The sequence below is a fragment of the Hypanus sabinus genome, chromosome 7 (assembly GCF_030144855.1).
Source record: "Hypanus sabinus isolate sHypSab1 chromosome 7, sHypSab1.hap1, whole genome shotgun sequence".
NCBI lineage: Eukaryota > Metazoa > Chordata > Chondrichthyes > Myliobatiformes > Dasyatidae > Hypanus > Hypanus sabinus.
The window spans coordinates 107139063-107157012 of record NC_082712.1 but is presented as its reverse complement, the minus strand read 5'-3'; the positions used below and the strand labels follow the sequence as shown (position 1 = coordinate 107157012).

At 43.7% G+C, this 17950-nt stretch overlaps 1 protein-coding gene across 1 annotated transcript in view; it reads right to left on the bottom strand.

Annotated features, from left to right (window-relative positions):
* Positions 1-17950, bottom strand: part of fnbp4 (formin binding protein 4) — a 54174-nt gene that overhangs the window by 16155 nt on the left and 20069 nt on the right. Inside the window, exons 5-12 of the mRNA XM_059975337.1 lie at positions 17360-17504; positions 15250-15358; positions 14741-15061; positions 12033-12261; positions 7222-7343; positions 4955-5059; positions 2514-2647; positions 1410-1582 (exon numbers count right to left, since the gene is read on the bottom strand). Coding sequence (XP_059831320.1) covers positions 1410-1582; positions 2514-2647; positions 4955-5059; positions 7222-7343; positions 12033-12261; positions 14741-15061; positions 15250-15358; positions 17360-17504 — 1338 coding nt within the window. The remainder of the gene's footprint in view (positions 1-1409; positions 1583-2513; positions 2648-4954; positions 5060-7221; positions 7344-12032; positions 12262-14740; positions 15062-15249; positions 15359-17359; positions 17505-17950) is intronic.

The window sequence follows — 17950 nt, the reverse complement described above, 5'->3', positions numbered from 1 at the left end:
CCTACTAAGCAACAGAAAAGATCACTCTGTCCAAGTCCATTCAAGACAACTTCTTATCCTAGTGATTTTCATTCTTTCAACACCCACAGTGTTGCATTCAGAACCCTGTTTTCCTCCTAGAGGAATTCTTCTGCTAAAGCACTGCTTTTGCGCAGCAGTCACCCTGGAAACCTCAACAGTCTTGCAGATAACACCACCTCTTTTCATTCAATTTAATTCTAATGGGCTGGTCCATGTCCAAGATGAGGCCCCCTTCAGGGTGAAGTGGCAACACCTTATATTCCATCTGGGTAGACTCCAACCTGATGGTATGACTATCAATTTCTCCTTATGGTAAATTTCTTCCTCCACCTTCCTCTATTCCCCACTCTAACCTTTTATCTCTTCTCACCTGTCTATTACTTCCTCCAGGGTTGCCTCATCCTTCCTTTTCAATATACAACTCTCCTCTAACAGATTCTCTCTTCTCCAGCTCTACCTTTGCCACTCACCTGACTTCACCTTTCAACTAGCCTCCTTCCCCTCCCCCCACCTTTTTATTCTGACATCTCCCTCACCCCTTCTCAATCCTGAAGAAAAGCCTCGCCTGAAACGTCAACTAATTATTCACGTCCATAGATGCTGCCTGACTTGCTGAGTTCCTTCCAGCATTTTGTGGGTGTTGCTCTGGCTGACTTACTGAGGTCAACGCACAAAAATAACCACCACAGTCTTTGCTCCAGCATCCCTGACCCAGGAGGAGGAAACCTTCAGCAACTCAGCTGAGCTGTGGGTAGACAAGGTGGCACTGAGTGCAAGAGTTGGGGCAGTATGTTGCATTTGTACTAGATGTTGTTAAGCTAGAATAGCGTGTAGTTTTGGTCACACTTATTGGAAAGATGCCAGTAAGCTGGTAAAAAAAATGAAGAGGTTTATGAGAATGCAGCCAGGATTCCAGGATCTGAGTAATAGGAAGAGTTGGACAGGCTAGGACTTTATTCCTTGGAGTGTAGGGGACTTACGGGTGACCTTATAGAGGCATATAAAAGCACGAGGCATAGTTAGAGTGAACGCACACAGTCTTTCCCACAGGAAAATATAATGAAAAACTAAGTGTGGCATAACTTGAAGATGGGGGGGGGGGGGGAAATTGATTTAAAAAGGACTCAAATAGCAACTTCTTCACACAGAAAGGGTGAATGCAGGGAGTGAGCTACTAAAGGAGGCAATTCAGGCAGGTAAAACATTTAAGAGATGTTTGGACAGAAACATGGATAGAAGGGTTTAGAAAGGTAATTGGCCAAATCTTAGGCATTTTGGTTGCACTAAAGGGACTCTTTCTGTGCTTTTACTACTCCAAAATGTGACGGGGGACAAGTGTCAAAGATTGGAAAATTCAACAGAACCCACGGAGTTGCTAAGCCCCTTACCTGCAGGATCACCTGTTGCACCTGCAGCTTCTCTCACTGGAGTGCTGAGCATACTTTTACCAACATTTAGCCTTGAAGTGCTCTCGGCTGCCTCCTCCTCCTCGTCCACATCTGGAAACTCCCACTGAGATTGGCCCGTCTGTTCATTGAGATAGAAATAGCGCCGGTGCTCCCTACGGCGTGACAGAAAGGGCACACTTAGTATAGGGGTAGCAGCAGGCAGTCCCTGCCAAAGGCGAAAAATAAAATTATGAGTTTTGTTTTGCCAACAGGAAGTTTGGCACCTCCTGTTCCTAGAGACCTAGGACGGCAGAGATCAGAGGGGAAACCTCATGATTCAATTTTGTTTTGGATTTGATTTATTTAAAAAAAATAAATAAATATCAGCCATTTAAAAATAAAGTTATTAATTCAGTCCAATTATTTTATCTTTTGAAGAGAGAAAATGGCTGCCTGATAATGACGGCATTGAGGGTGTCTAGGTAATTTAGACAACCCTTTTGTTCTGGAAGCAAATAAGGAAGGAATTAGTGCAAAAATATTCTTCAAGCTGAAAAATGAAACAGCAATTTTTATGTGTATTTATAAAAACACATTTACATGTTTTACAGATGCAGTAAACAGTAAAAAAGAGAAAAGAAAATAATTCTGACCTGTGGTTCCGGCAATAATCTTGGTCTTCTCTTGCAGCTGCTGCAGGAGGCACCTTCCCTCTTTCTGTCGCGTGGTCCGCTCAGGAATTCCATCCCAGAAATTTCCAGCAAAGCGCAGACATTCCTTGCATGCGCACTCTCCCGCCCCTTCCCCTTTATCCCTTCCTCAAAATTATACGAGCAGTCTATCTGTTCAACTTCAATACTCAACCCTCAGCAAGAGATATTGCCAAAATTTGTGGGTTACATTTTAGGCTGGTCCAATGATTGTTTTGCTTTTGGGATTTTTTTTTTTGCACACATGCGGGAGTGCTGCCAAATTAGTAGTTTAGAAAAGCTGGCAGTCTGCAACTATTGTTGTCACGTCGTCAAGTGGAGATGGGGAGGGTGGGGTCACAGTTCAGTTGCCACGTGTCAAAGGTGAAAGGTGAAAAAGTAGAAGAGTGCGTACCTGTCCCAATGGCAGGACCAGCCTTTTGGGGATGCATTTGATTCATAGTGTTTAATCTGTAAATCAGCTTCCTGCAGTTTACGTTTGAGATATTGGCCATTCAGTGCTCCTTCTCGCCAGTCTGATATACGAGTCTGAAACACAGGGTAATGAAGGGTAATTAGAAAAGAACACTGAGCCATTAAGGTAGAGGCTTAAGTACGGAAGAAAGATCATAACTTAATCTCCCGTATTTCAGTACAGCCCAGAACAGGTGCTCTATCAGCAATCAGCAATAGCTACTGGGGAGCAGTCCGTTAGATTCCCCCAGCACACATTGGATTCACTCTATCTATCCTGTCCACAAGCAAAGTGATGAGGCAAGAAGCTCCATTCTTTAACCTGCAGTGGGGACACGGACCGACATTAGAGGAGGATTCCGGAGAGGGCGGACAGGACCATTATCTTGTGTGGGGTAACGTTGAGACAAGGACAAGATGTCATCTGTCACAGATGGAGGACAGAATGGGTGCCAGCAGACACAAGGATATACACTTAATGGTCACTGAATATGTTTGTGGTCTTCTGCTGCTATAGCCTATCCACTTGAAGGTTCTGGGTATTGTGGATTCAAAGATACTCTTCTGCACATTACTGTTGTAACACAAGATTATTTGAGTTACTATTGTTTTTCTGTCAGCTTGAATCAGTTTTGCCAATCTTCACTGGTCTCTCTTTTTAAACAAGGTATTTTATTTCCACACAGAACTGCTGCTCACTGCATGTTTTTTTTAAATGTTCTTTGCATCATTCTCTGTAAAGTGCAGACTGTTGAGTGTGAAAATCACAGGAGATTAGCAGTTTCTGAGATAATCACACCATCTCGCTTGGCCCCAGCAATCATTCCATGGACAAAGTCAATTAGATCACATTTCTTCCTTGTTCTGATGTTTGGTTTGATCTGAACATCTGAACCCCTGGACTATTTCTGCATGTTTTTATGCATTGAGGTTGCTGCCACGATTAGCTGATTAGAGATTTCCATTAATGAGCGAACGTACAGGTGTACCTAATAAAGTGGCCAGCGAGTGCAGAGTGCGAGTGCAGTCGGTCCTCCTTATCCGCGAATTCCACATGCGTGAATTCAACCAACTGCGAATCGCGAAAACCCAGAAATGCTCTTCCAGCACTTGTTGTTTGAGCACGTACAGACTTTTTTTTGCTTGTCATTATTCCCTAAACAATGCAGTATAACAGCTATTTTACATAGCATTTACATTGTATTAGGTACTATAAGTAATCTAAGAGATGATTTAAAGTTTACAGGAGGATGTGCGTAGGTTACCGTGGATCAGGATCGAAAAAAATCAGAAGTTCTCTTACTAAGTAAGTCGGAACAGGTACATCCAGTATTATTTAGCGTCAGTTAATCAAACGTTTGTCTTAGTATATATTTTACCTTTCTATGCATATAGAACACTTAAGAACGTATATTTCAGCACCAGGCTTGGGAACGGAAGTTCCCAAGTTCGATCCAGTGACAGACTGCTCCTGAATGTGCTCTCCATCCGTGTCAGGTTGATGTGGAGGATCAAAAACCCAAAACCCAATAATTAAACCACTGCGTTGTTTAGTAATAATTGTAGCTTTCATCGGGGCAGGGCCTTTCTCACTTTATCCTTTAAAATTGTTCTGATCGTTGACCGACATAGCCTAACGCTTTTCCAATGACCAATGGTGTTTCACCTCTTTCCGATCGCTTTATTATTTCCACTTTATTTTCAATCATGATCGTGATTATTTTCGTGAACAGAAACACTGTGGATTCAGAGCTCAACCGCTGGGTCCTAATATCCACCGCACTGAGACAGGTTAAATAAGGTCTGGGGTTCCATTGGGTCCAAAGGTCCACCACATTGAGACAGGCTGAATAAGGGACTTCAGCATCTGTGTATTTTGGTACTCACGAGGGATCCTGGAAGCAATCCCTCACGGATAAGAAGGGATGACTGTATACTGTTTCACTTTTGTTCTTGCACATTTTTTCTTCCTGCCATTCCATCCAGAGTCAGTGCCATCTCTCAGAGCATTTCCATCAGACTCATCCCCCACAAAGTATTCTTTCATCTATCCATCAACAACTTCTCCTTCACTTACATGCTATGGACAATTTACAGTGCCCAATAAATGTACAAACCCCACAAGTTGTTGATACATGGGAGGAAACTGGAGCACCCAGCGAAGTTTGTATGGTCCATGGGCAAATTGCACAGAGCCAGGAATAAAACCAGGCTGTTAGAGCTGTGCAGTGTGACAGTGGCTGGGGTGCTACTACGGGGAGAGGAGGAAGCTATTTGAAAACTGAACTATAAACAGCATTTTCAAAATTAAACCCCTCTTTGAAAGCAACTAATCCTCAAACACAAGGAACAATACATGGAATATAGGAGCCAGTCACAAACCTCAATCTGGAGCAGCAGGAAATGGAAGTTGGAGATAGACTGTCTGCTAATTCCCAGGAATTCCAGTTTACTGGAGAGTGTGTTTGCCAGTTCAGCAATCTGAAACTGATTTAAAAAATCTGGAGTTAACATCCACGTGACCACAACCACACCTCAGGATGTTTTGACATCCTGAAATAATTTGCCCAACCTAATCAGACCACCAGCTTCAGGAATAATTGCCCATAAGCTACCCAAAATGCCACTGCCGAAGTCCCCACCATTTCTTCCAGAGAATACCACTTAAAACATATGTCACGCTCTGGTTCAGGTTTTACTGCTATGCTGTAGGTATTTCATTTTAGCAGTTCTGTAAGAGCAGTCAGTTCTGCTTTCAGCATGTTTGGGTTTGAACTGAGATATGGGACTTTGTTGTTCAACTTAGGAATGTTGTGTCAGCCAATCAGGATGGTGAAATTGGGAGAAGGTTCTAGAGAGAGCTGGGTGGAGATGTTTTTGTGACGGACACTGGTGTGGGTCGAGGTCTTTTTTGGCAGGAGCTGGGAGAAAACAGGAGGCAAGATGGCGGAGGATGCCGTCCCTGTTGCACAAGGTGCTTTGTGTAGATGAATGGCTTCAAGGAGGAAGAACCAATACTCTAGTGGGCAAGCCCCATTTATTTGAGCTGGATTTCAAGCGATATTTGGACGGTGTTGTGTGCTTTCACGCAGACCATGGCTCCAGTGCGCAAGTTAAAGACAACTTCAAGATGAGCTTCAGCTTGCATGCACATTTAGACGGTTAACTATAATTGGCTTCTTTAAATGTTTTTCCTTTTTTCCCCCTACTATTTGATAAAACTGACATTTGTAAATATAAAACAAACACGAGGAAATCTGCAGATGCTGGAAATTCAAACAACACACACAAAATGCTGGTGGAACACAGCAGGCCAGGCAGCATCTATAAGAAGCACTGTCAGCGTTTCGGGCTGAGATCCTTCGTCAGGACTAACTGAAAGGAAAAATAGAGATTTAAAAGTAGTGGGGGGGGGAGGGGGAAATGCGAGATGATAGGAGAAGACTGGAGGGGGTGGGATGAAGCTAAGAGCTGGAAAGGTGATTGGCGAAAGTGATACAGACCTGGAGAAGGGAAAGGATCATGGGGTGGGAGGCCTCGGGAGAAAGGGGGGGGGGGGGGAAGCATCAGAGGGAGATGGAGAACAGGCAAACAACTAAATATGTCAGGAATGGGGTAAGAAGGGGAGGAGGGGATTAACAGAAGTTAGAGAAGTCAATGTTCATACCATCAGGTTGGAGGCTACTCAGCCGGTATACAAGGTGTTGTTCTTTCAACCTGAGTTTGGATTCATTTTGACAGTAGAGGAGGCCATGTATAGACATATCAGAGTGGGAATGGGACGTGGAATTAAAATGCGCGGCCACTGGGAGATCCTGCTTTCTCTGGTGGACTGAGTGTAGGTGTTCAGCGAAACGGTCTCCCAGTCTGTGTCGGGTCTCACCAATATATAAAAGGCCACACTGGGAGCACCGGATGCAGTATACCACACCAGCTGACTCACAGGTGAAGTGCTGCCTCACCTGGAAGGACAGTCTGGGGCCCTGAATGGTGGTGAGGGAGGAAGTGTAAGGGCAAGTGTAGGACTTGTTCCGCTTACAAGGATAAGTGCCAGGAGGGAGATTGGTGGGAAGGGATTGGGGGGGGGAACGAGTGGACAAGAGAGTCACGTAGGGAGCAATCCCTGCGGAAAGCAGAAGGTGGGGGGGGGGGAGATGTGCTTCGTAGTGGGATCCTGTTGGAGGTGGTATATTTGTAAATATACTTTCTTTATAAATAAATGTATACAGTATACAATCCGTAATTTCTTGCCGGCGGCAGTATTTACACAATTCGGGGTTCAAATGGGCGAGACATCCCAACTTCCTCATTTTGGTGGGATCTGGCTCTAGACGTACAGAGTTTGAGAAAAGTGGTTTTCTCACTGTTGAGTCCAGTGGCTAATGAGCCACATCTCTAGAGACGCCTGGTAGAAAGTGGTTTCACATATACAACATTGCTCCCAGCACAACTCCCACCCCAATCACACCAGTTTTCTTCCCAGACCCTTCAACATTAGTTCATTACAACTCATGACTGGTCTTGCCCCAGATACTAAATTACACCTCAATTTTCCGCAAAAATATCAACAGATTGTTGCACCACCTTAAACATTGGAAAATTGGGGCAATGTCAGCATAGTCTGCACGGCAGTCCACCCCCCCACCCACCTTGAGTTCAAATTCATCGTCTTTTTCTTCAGACAGTGGATTTGGTGCAGCTACTGCCTTTTCTGTCGGTTCTTCAAGGTCCACATCACCACCTTCAGGATCAATGCTTGGTTTTTCAGGAGCTAAAGAGAAAATAATTGTGCAGAAAATAATTTATAACCCTGAAATGTCCAAGCAATACAAATGGAACTGCTGCAATCTATGAGTGAATTTACCACATTAGCAGATTCTATGTAATTCACAGGACAACATGAATCATGGCAAGGTGTCTCCACTGAATTCCACTGGGAGAGTGGAAGTTACATTTACTTGTTATAGTAAATATTAAAACTGGTGCAAAAAAAAATGAACCTGACAATGGAATATCTCAAACTCATTTTGACTTGGTACCCAAGGCACTGGTGTGCAAAACAAAACAATGGATTGGAGGATGTGCTCATATTGATCCTGCCCATCAGTGTTCAAAGACAACTGCACATACAGTTGCCCCTGCTTTACCAATGTTCACTTTACGCCACTTCGCTTTTACAAAAGACCAACATTAGTAACCTGTTTTCGCATTACAAAGAGGATTTTCGCTTTTACGAAAATTTTCCCCATATAAATTAATGGCTCTTTGCTTTACGCCATTTTGGCTTAAGGGTTTCATTGGAACGCTCTACCTTTGTAAAGGGGGGGGGGAGGGACACGTGTATTACAAATGAAATCTGTTTTACAACCATTGAAGGAATAATAGAATTAGGCTTGGTTATTATGAAGAGACACTGGAATCCAAGATTCAAGATTTCTTAATGTCATTTCCAGTACACAAGTGTGAAGAAGAATGAAATAATTATAACTCTGGATCTGACGCAGCATAAAAGAAAAACAGTAAGATAAAGAACACAATTAAAAGAAACACAATAAATATAAATACGTTAAATAGCTTGTAAACATAGAATGATTGTATGTCCGTAAAGTGACATTAGGCATAGGAGTGTCTGTATACTAGGTGGCTGACAGGAAATGATAAAGTAGTGGTGGGATAATGGGTGGATGTGTTGATCAGCCATATTGCTTGGGGAAAGTATCTGTTTGAGTGTCTTGTCCTGGCATGTATGTTACATAGCCTCCTCACAATGGGAGCAGGGTGGTTAAGGTCCTTCATGTTATTGGCCCTTTTACAGCACCTTTCTGTATATGTCCTTGATGGTGAGTAGGCTGGTGCCAGTGAGACGTTGGGAGCCTCTCATTGTTGAGCCTTCCTGCCCACCCCAGTGTAGCTTCTATACCATGCAGTGATGGTACAGAAACCAAGCATTGATCCTAAAGGTGGTGATGCATTCTAGGGTGCTCTCTAGTACCAGGGCTAGATTGGAAATTAACCTTGAAGGCTGACTGTAATTGCTACAGCTGGATAGTGTAATTTTCATTCTTCAGAGAGCAGACGCTTGTGTAAATACAGGCTCAGCATCTTCAAAGGGGAGCCAGGTCAGGGTCAAAGGCTAGAGATAGGATTTCTACGAGGCATGACTGCACAAGCTCGTGGACATCAGTGAGCTGGACCGGTGGAAAGTATTTAAAAGAAGAAAGTTTTATAGAGCAGAGGGAGACAAAGTAGGAGGGCTTTGGCTCAATGGGTCAAGGCAAGGTAAGCTACTTGTGAGGAACTGGAAGTATGTCTATGAGGCCAGTATTCTGTACTGGGAGTCAGATGTGGGAAGTCCAGGAGACTCCCAGCCTCCCGGGCAGCCACATCTGCACCAGGTGCGTCAAGCTACAGCTCCTTAGGGACCGGGTTAGGGACTTGGAGATGCAGCTCCATGATCTTTTGCCAGGTCAGGTCAAACTGGGGCCTCGGGAGACAGATAAGTGGGTAACAGGTAGGAGAGGGAAGGGAAAGAGGCAGATATTACAGAGTACTGCTGTGGCTGTCCCCCTTAACATGAAGTACTCCTGTTTGAGTACTGTTGGGGAGGACAACCTACCTGGGGGAAGAAACAATGGCCATGCCTCTGGCGTAGTGTCTGGCCCCCGTGTGGCTCAGAAGGATAGGGAAAGGAAGAGAATAGCAGCAGAGAGATGACTCTATAGCTGGGGGGGGGGGGGGGCAGACAGGCGATTCTGTGGACGCAGGAAGGAAACACAGATGGTTGTTTGCCTCCCAGGTGCCAGGGTCCAGGATGTTTCTTATCGTGAACACGATATCCTGAAATGGGAAGGCGAACGGACAGAGGTCATGGTACATATTGGTACCAAAGACATAGGTAGGAAAAGGGAGTAGGTCCTGAATAGAGACTACAGGGAGTTAGGAAAGAAGCTGAGAAGCAGGAACTCAAAGATAGTAATCTCAGGATTACTGCCTTTGCCACATGACAGTGAGTACAGGAATAGAGTAAGGTGGAGGATAAATGTGTGGCTGATAGTTTGGACCAGGGATTCAGATTTCTGGATCATTGGGACCTCTTTTGGGGCAGTCGTGACCTGTACAAAAAGGATGGGTTGCACTTGAATCCCAGGGGTCCAATATCTTGGCAGGGGGGTTTGCTAAGGCTATTGGGAAGAGTTTAAACTAGAATTGCTGGGGGGTGGGAATTGAACTGAAGAGACTGGGGAAGGGGCAGCTGGATCTGAAACAGAGAAAACTTATAGGCAGTGTGAGAGGGAGAATAGGCGGCTGATAGAGGAGGGATGTGCTCAGACCGATGGTTTGAGATGTGTCTATTTTAACGGAAGAAGCATCATGAACAAAGCGGTTGAGCTTAGAGCGTGGGTCTGTACTTGAAGCTATGATGTCGTGGCCATTACAGAGACTTGGATGGCTCAGGGGCAGGAATGGTTACTTAAGAGTGCCAGGCTTTAGATGTTTCAGAAAGGACGGGGAAGGAGGCAAATGTTCAGAGGATACAGTATTTGTGTGATGTTCTGCATAGGTACATTCCAATGAGACAGGGAAAGGATGGTAGGGTACAGGAACCATGGCGTACAAAGGCTGTTGGAAACCGAGTCAAAAAGAAAAGCTTACAAAAGTTTCAAAAAAACTAAGTAATGATTGAGGTCTAGAAAATTTTTAGGCTAGCAGGATTAAGGAAAACCCCAAGGCATTCTATAAGTATGTGAAAAGCAGGAGGATAAGATGTGAGAGAACAAGACCAATCAAGTGTGACAGTAGAAAAGTGTGTATGGAACTAGAGGAGATAACAGAGGTACTTAATGAATACTTTGCTTCAGTATTCACTATGGAAAAGGACCTTGGCAATTGTAGGGATGACTTACAGTGGACTGAAAAGCATCAAGTTGGTTAAATCACTGGGACCGGATGAGATATACCTCAGGCTACTGTGGGAGGCGAGGGAGGAGATTGCAGAGCTTCTGGCAATGATCTTCGCATCATCAATGGATCAATGGGGACGGGAGAGGTTCTGGAAGATTGGAGGGTTGCAGATGTTGTTCCCTAGAGATAGCCCAAGAAATTATAGACCAGTGAGTCTTACTTCAGTGGTTAGTAAGTTGATGGAAAAGATCCCAAGAGGCATGACTTATGAACATTTGGAGAGGCACGAAGTGATTAGAAATAGTCAGCATGGCCAAAGGCAGGTTGTGCCTTATGAGCCTGACTGAATTGTTTGAGGATGTGACTAAACACATTGATGAAAAAAGAGCAGTAGATCTAATGTATATAGATGTCAGTAAGGCATTTGATAAGGTACCCCATGCAAAGCTTATTGAGAAAGTACGGAGGCATGGGATCCAAGGGGATCTTGCTTTGTGGGTCCAGAACTGGCTTGCTCACAGAAGGTAAAGAATGGTTGTAGATGGGTCATATTCTGCATGGAGGTCAGTGACCAGTGAAGTGCCTCAGGGATCTGTTCTGGGACTCCTTCGTCATTTTTATAAATGACCTTGGTGAGGAAGTGAAGGGATAGGTTAGTAAATCTGCTGATGACAAAGGTTGGGGGTGTTGTGGATAGTATGGAGGGCTGTCAGAGGTTATAGGGGGACGATGACAGGATGCAAAACTGGGCTGAGAAGTGGCAGATGGAGTTCAACCCAGTTAAGTGTGAGGTGGTTCATGTTGGTAGGTCAAATATGATGGCAGAATATAGCATTAATGGCAAGACTCTTGACAGTGTGGAAAACCAGAGGGATCTTGGGGTCCAAGTTCATCAGACACTCAAACCTGCTGTGGTTAAAACGGCATACAGTGCACTGGCCTTCATCAACTGTGGGATTGAGTTTAAGAGCTGAGAGATAATGTTACAGGTATATAGGACCCTGGTCAGACCCCACTTGGAGTACTGTGCTCAGTTCTGGTCACCTTACTACAGGAAGGTTGTGGAAGCTATCGAAAGGGTGCAGAGGAGATTTATAAGGATGTTGCCTGGATTAGGGAGCATACCCTATGGGAATAGCTTGAGTGAACTTGATCTTTTCTCCTTGGAGTGACAGAGGACGAGGTGACCTGATAGAGGAGTATAAGATGGGAGGCCTTGATCATGTGGATAGTTAGAGGCTTTTTCCCAGAGCTGAAATGGCTAACATGAGAGGGCACAATTTTAAGCTGCTTGGAAGTAGGTACAGGGGAGATGTCAGGGGTAAGTTTTCTTTTGTGTAGAGTGATGAGTGTGTGGAATGGGCTACCGGCTGCAGTGGCAGAGTTGGATACGATAGGGTCTTTTCAAGAGACTCCTGGACGGCTACATGGAGCTTAGAAAAATAGAGGGCTATGGGTAAGGCCTAGGTAATTTCTGAAGTAAGTACATGCTTGGCACTGCATTGTGGGCTAAAGGGCCTGTATTGTGCAGTAGGTTTTCTTTGTTTCTATAACTCACCAGGTTCTGCAGGCTGCACGCCATCTGGGGCAGTATCCTGTTCTTGGTTATTCAAAGCACGGCCAGCAGAGTCAGGACTGAATGTGCGAGCAAGTGCCTGCCACTTCCCTTTCCTGTGGACATGTTTACTACTCTCAGACACCTGAACATCCTGTTGCATAACCTGGCTGCAATCAGATCGTGGGCTCGACCCACAGGCGTCACCCTCCTCTAGTGCACGCAGCTCTGCCTGTGAAAACATGGCCCAGTTAGCACCAGCACAGTATTACTGACATAAATGGCATATTAAAAAGTGCTATACGGCTACCTTTCTGCTCTTTGTGGGTATTGATGTTGTATTCATGGATCTTTTTAGTCATTTTCCACTCTAGACACACTGGGGAAGTGATCATTTCAGAGGGAGCACAAGGTCTGTGTAGCTCTTCAGCATGGAAGATTCTTGACAATCTCTCTCTTGGTTATTCCGTTACTGTCACTTTAGCATTTCTTTTCACACTACTTCAGATTGTGCAATCTTTGCACCACTGAATTTATTACCATACTACATTATTGTGCAAAAGTCTTAGTCACCCTAGATTCTTTATATAAATTTTGTTTTAAATGTTGATTTTTGTTTTCTGCATTTCTGTCCAGTTGAAAAGAGAAAATTTTAGATTTCCAAGTATTCATTTCCAAAGACTTAAATGTTTAAGTTTTAAATTTTTAAAATTTTGTTAAAGAAAGTAACATTAAGTAATAGACCACTTTTCAAATAAAACCTTGATTATTTTGTAGGTATAGAATATAGCCCAGTGCATGATTAAACAAAGATAACAAACAGGTGCTAATGATCAATGACACTGAGTTAAATGAACTAAACTGATTAACTGAAACAGAAACAGGTGTAGAAAGAATCACTCTGGGTGAAGGACAACCAAACTAAAAGGCAAGGATGTGGCAGATGTGCCAGTTTAATCTTCAAATCATCAATTCTTACACCATGGCAAGAGTGAGCATAGCAACAAGACCTTGTGGTGATCATCATACATCAGCAAGGTCTCTCCCAAGCAGGAATTTTGTGGCAGACAGTGGTTTTACTTATTGCTGTTCTGAAGAAGTACAAAAAACGGGCAAGGTTGAGGGTCAGAAACATGGAGGTCAGCCATGGAAACTGACTGCAGCAGACACGAGATACGTCAAACTAACATTCCTACTAAATCAGAAGTCCAGCACGGCTATCAGCTCTGAACTCACAGACACCACTGGAACCCAAATACACCCCTCTACAGTCCGGAGAAGTCTTGTTAGAAGTGTCTTCATGGAAGAGTTACTGCCAAAAAGCCATTCCTCCGAAGTGGAAACAAAGCCATGAGACTCATCTATGCCTAATAACACAAGGACGGGGCTGCTGAACAGTGACAGAAAGTGCTCTGGGCTGAAGAGTTAAGATTTGAAATTTTTGGCTCAAACAGGAGGTAACAGGAGCTGTCTGCAGAAAAGCTGGAGGGCACTGCATAGATGGGTGTCTGCAGCCAACAGGGAAGCATGGCGGTGGCTCCCTGTAGTACTGGGGCTGCATTTCTGCGAATTGGAGTTTGTGTTCTGGTCAGAATTAATGGAATCCTCAATGTTGAGAAGTACAAGCAGATTCTCGTCCATCACGCAATACCATTAGGGAGGTGTCTCATTGGTCCCAAATTCATTCTACAGCAGGACACTGACCCCAAATACACAGCTAAGGTCATAAAGAATGATCTTCAGTGAAAAAAACAATTCTTCAACAGATGGTATGGCCTCCACAGAGCCCCAATCTGAACATCGGGGCTGCCTGTGGTTACCTAGAGAAACAGTAGTAAGACAGGCAAAGTTTTTCAAGAGGCTTGGAACAACCTACAAGCCGATTCTCTCATGAAACTGCATGACAGTATCTAAGAGAATTAATGCAGTTTAAAAGCAAAGTCACACCAAATATTGATTTGATTTAGCTTTCTTTTTAAAGTATTTACTGCTCTTTATAGTAATTTTGATATTTAGAAGCTTTACATTTCATTTTTGAAAGCAACTTCACTTTACAGATCTTGTTTCACGTGCCTGAGACATTTGCACAGCACGGTATACTATTTACTTTGTAAGGTTATGCGAATAGATTTCATTGTATCCTCGTGCACATGATAAAAACTAACGTAGTTGAATATAAATAGCTTACTACATTTGTGGCTTTATTCAAACCACACATACTTCTGAAACTTTTAAAGTTATTATCAACATTAGCATTGCTTTGATTAGCATTAGGATTACAGAAAGTAACTTATTGTCATAACATAGAGCTAGAGCACAACCCAGGAATAGGTACTTCGGCCCATCTAGTCTATGCCAAACTATTACTCCCCTAGTCTCAACAATCCGCAACTGGATCATAGCTCTCCATACCCCTCCTTATCCATGTACTTACCCAAACTTGTCCTAAATAGTGAAATAAAAGCCACTTCCACTGGCAGATGTGGGACCTTGTTAAAGGACTTGCTAAGGCCCATGGAGACTACATCGTCTTTCCTTTATCAGCTATCCTGGTAACACCCTCAAAAAGTATTAATTTAGCTTTATCTCTACAGAATACAATTGTTCAATAAAGAAAATAGTTTAGAAATTCAAACACACCAGATAGCTTGGCATTCATTTTGGTTTAGTCAGGCCTTTAAAGGGACAATCCTCCTGTGCTGTAATCTCACCTTTTTCCTCTCCAGCACCAGCTCCAACTGCCGCGTATACTCCTCTTCCTCTTTCTCGACCCCCTCCTCTTCATCCTCCACACTCTCCTGATTCAAGCTCTGCTGCTCCTCCTGAGGGGCTTCTTCCGTGTGTCCAGTGTCCCCACTAGCATTCTCCTCCTCCTCCTCTTCCTGAGGTTCTTCCTGGCAAATCAATTTCTTCCGCCACTTTTCCTCCGATTTCTTCACCTCCTCTGGGATAAGTGGAGCCAGCAAAGATGCAGCAACACCCAACTGTTCCTCCTTCTCACCAGTCAGTGCAAACACACTTTCGTTAACTTCCTTTGGAAGCAGGAAAAAGCACATTTGAGAAACATAACACCTAAGGGCGCCAGCATGGGCATAAATCAGAAGTTACCTGCACATCAATGGCCCCACTGAAACAAATGTAGGCTTCCACACAAGAATTTTATTTCTCTTGCCCCGTGCCCTGTGGGAAAGCAACAGATATCACCTTAATTCACCCCTACCTTCTTCTTAAGGTTTCTGCCATCAGGCTTTGCCAGAGTTTGGTCATGGTGATAGACACCCACATGTTGGAAACTGCCCTCCACTTCACCAGCAGATAGAACCACGGAGCTGAAAGACAATACACAAAAACATGCGTCTCTCCCTGTGCTGCTCAATGCTTCCTTGGAAACATGCACTTGAACAAATCAATGGCTTTTCCATCAATTGTTAAAGGCAATTATATCCAATCCTGCCACCACCATCCCCCTCCCCACCCCATGGATTGCTAAGTGACATTTTGAATAGCACCATTGATTTCAAAACATACAGGGCTCAGAGCTTTATCTTAGAAGTTACATAAAGCCCTCCTTAGACCGCAACTGGAGTGCCATACTTCACAAAGGAAGTAACTGGAGACAGCGCAGATTCAGAAGAATGATACCAGAGCAAGACTTAGACTAAGGTGCAAACAGATGGGGTAAAACTTTCCTGAGGGGCTCCAAAACATCCATCATGGTGACTAAGAAATCACTTGCATAAAGCTAGCTCAAGCCGCAGCTCTCTTCCTGCAAGTACTCTAACAGGGGTTACTGAAGCTGACACTTTGAAAATATTAAAACTGAGGGACACTTTCATTAAACAGGAGGACATTAATGGATAATAAGGTATAAGTGAGAGCCACAATAAAATGAATCATCACGTGCTGAGAAGAATTTACAGCTGAGCTTAACTTGTCTTGATACTTAAAGCCACATTCACCTTAACCTAGAAAAACAGCAACACAAAGGTCTGCAAACCTGCTCTGCATCAGTTCCATGATATACCCACCATATACCAGTAACCCTCAGCACCCAGGCTTGAATATACTCAAACATGTTCATATCACCCCCGCACCCCTCTGCGAAGAGCACTCAGCATGCCTAAATCATGACCCCCATATACCTGAAGACAATTTCTACATTCTGCAACCAGGGGAGATGTGTGTTTCATGGCAATCACTTTGCCTAAGACACTGAAATTTAGGCCCCATTCTACTGAAATACCTCCCAAAGATGATACCCTTAACTAATTTCAAAGCTGTATACAGTACTCCAGGTGCGGTCTCACCTCTGCCCTGTTAAGTTATAGGTAGACATCCTTGCAACTATTTTTGAGATGTCCCTCTTATGAACTGAAGAGAATTAATCCAACTCTGTCTTGGCGATTGCACTGTTGCAAAATTACAAGTTCCCCAAAAATTACATTGTACCATCATACTTAGCCTAAAACCTTTGTGTGGCATATCAGAATGCCAATCCATTACCTTTTGCACGCCCTCAACAGTAAACGAATACAGGAACAGACACAGGTAGGTCTAAGATCACCACTTGCACTAGCCAGCGTCGAGCCACTGGTCGTATCACCCCTGCTCGTGTATATCGAGGTGTCGGACCCCCTGGCGAGACAGCCCTTCACTTTCCACACTATGCTAGGAGTGGAGAATTGCAGACCATTCTTTGGTTAGAAACACTGTAAAATTAACATTTTTTCCACTGATTGCTGGCATCAATTGCTGACCCCAGGAGATGTGGGCCCTGTCTGGCCCCGAACCCTCGATCCTCTTGCACACTTCAAGTCTCTCCGTCCATTAGTTTCAACGCCCTCAAAATGAGACTCGGGGTTTGCCACTGCTGCGCCTTCTTCATTAAAAGTGTTTAACTTTCTCTCATGGAAGATAGAAACGAATGTGAACAACCGTCAAGTGTGCATTTCCAAGTATTCCACAAAGCCAAAACACTCCATAGTCTGACAGAGGGCACATATGTTAAAATCAAGGCAAGCACTCAATTATTGGGTAGACTCTAATATCTTAGGATTACAAGATCTGGGGAAGAGAACTGAGCAGAAAACAAAATTTCATAACTTTTAGTTAACTTGCACTCAATTTTTCTAATCTGCCTTGCCCACTGGGGGCAAGCCAGAACCAGAGTTGATTCAAATGATTTAAATTCTAGTGTGCAGTAAGGTTCAATCTCCCTTGATGGATCAGGATGGGTGAGTTTAGGGTAATTTATAGTATATCATTTTTTTTAGTGGACTGTGCATTGGAAGTCTGCTGTAAGAAAGTATATGTTGCGGCAAAGTACCCACCTGGCCTGGTAATGGAGCCCTTGAAGCTGAGTGGCCAGGTACTGGGGTAATTCCCATGTCACTTCATTAGTTTGAATGTTCCAGTAGTAGTAACAGCCTGTGTTCTCATCCCACACCTCTTGCCAGTCACCCATCTCCACATTAACTGTAGCAATAAGAGAACAGAAAACTTTGTTACCAGGGAATTTACATCATCCAAAGCTTACCCTTGTTCAGCACAATTCTCCAATGATTAGGATAACACCCAAAAATGACCATCACTTTTATGTGATTGTAAACCATACCAAATCAAGCCCTCCTCACATTTTGCAAATTGTTGATGCTCTTCCACGCTTTGTGGCTCATCGGGTGGCAACTGTGCCGCTTCTTTAGCTTTTTTTTTACAAGGCTGAGTTGCTAGCTTGACACTCAACCCAAAACGGATGAAAAGGAACTACTTGACACAAAGTACAGTGTCAACCACCAGCCGGCTATTTTGTGAATAGCTATTGGGAAAATTCAGAAGATGACAACTATTCATTCATTTTAAATAATAGGTGTTGTTGCCAAAACTATTTGGTGCCAAATCCAAAAAGAAAATTGACTCAACTA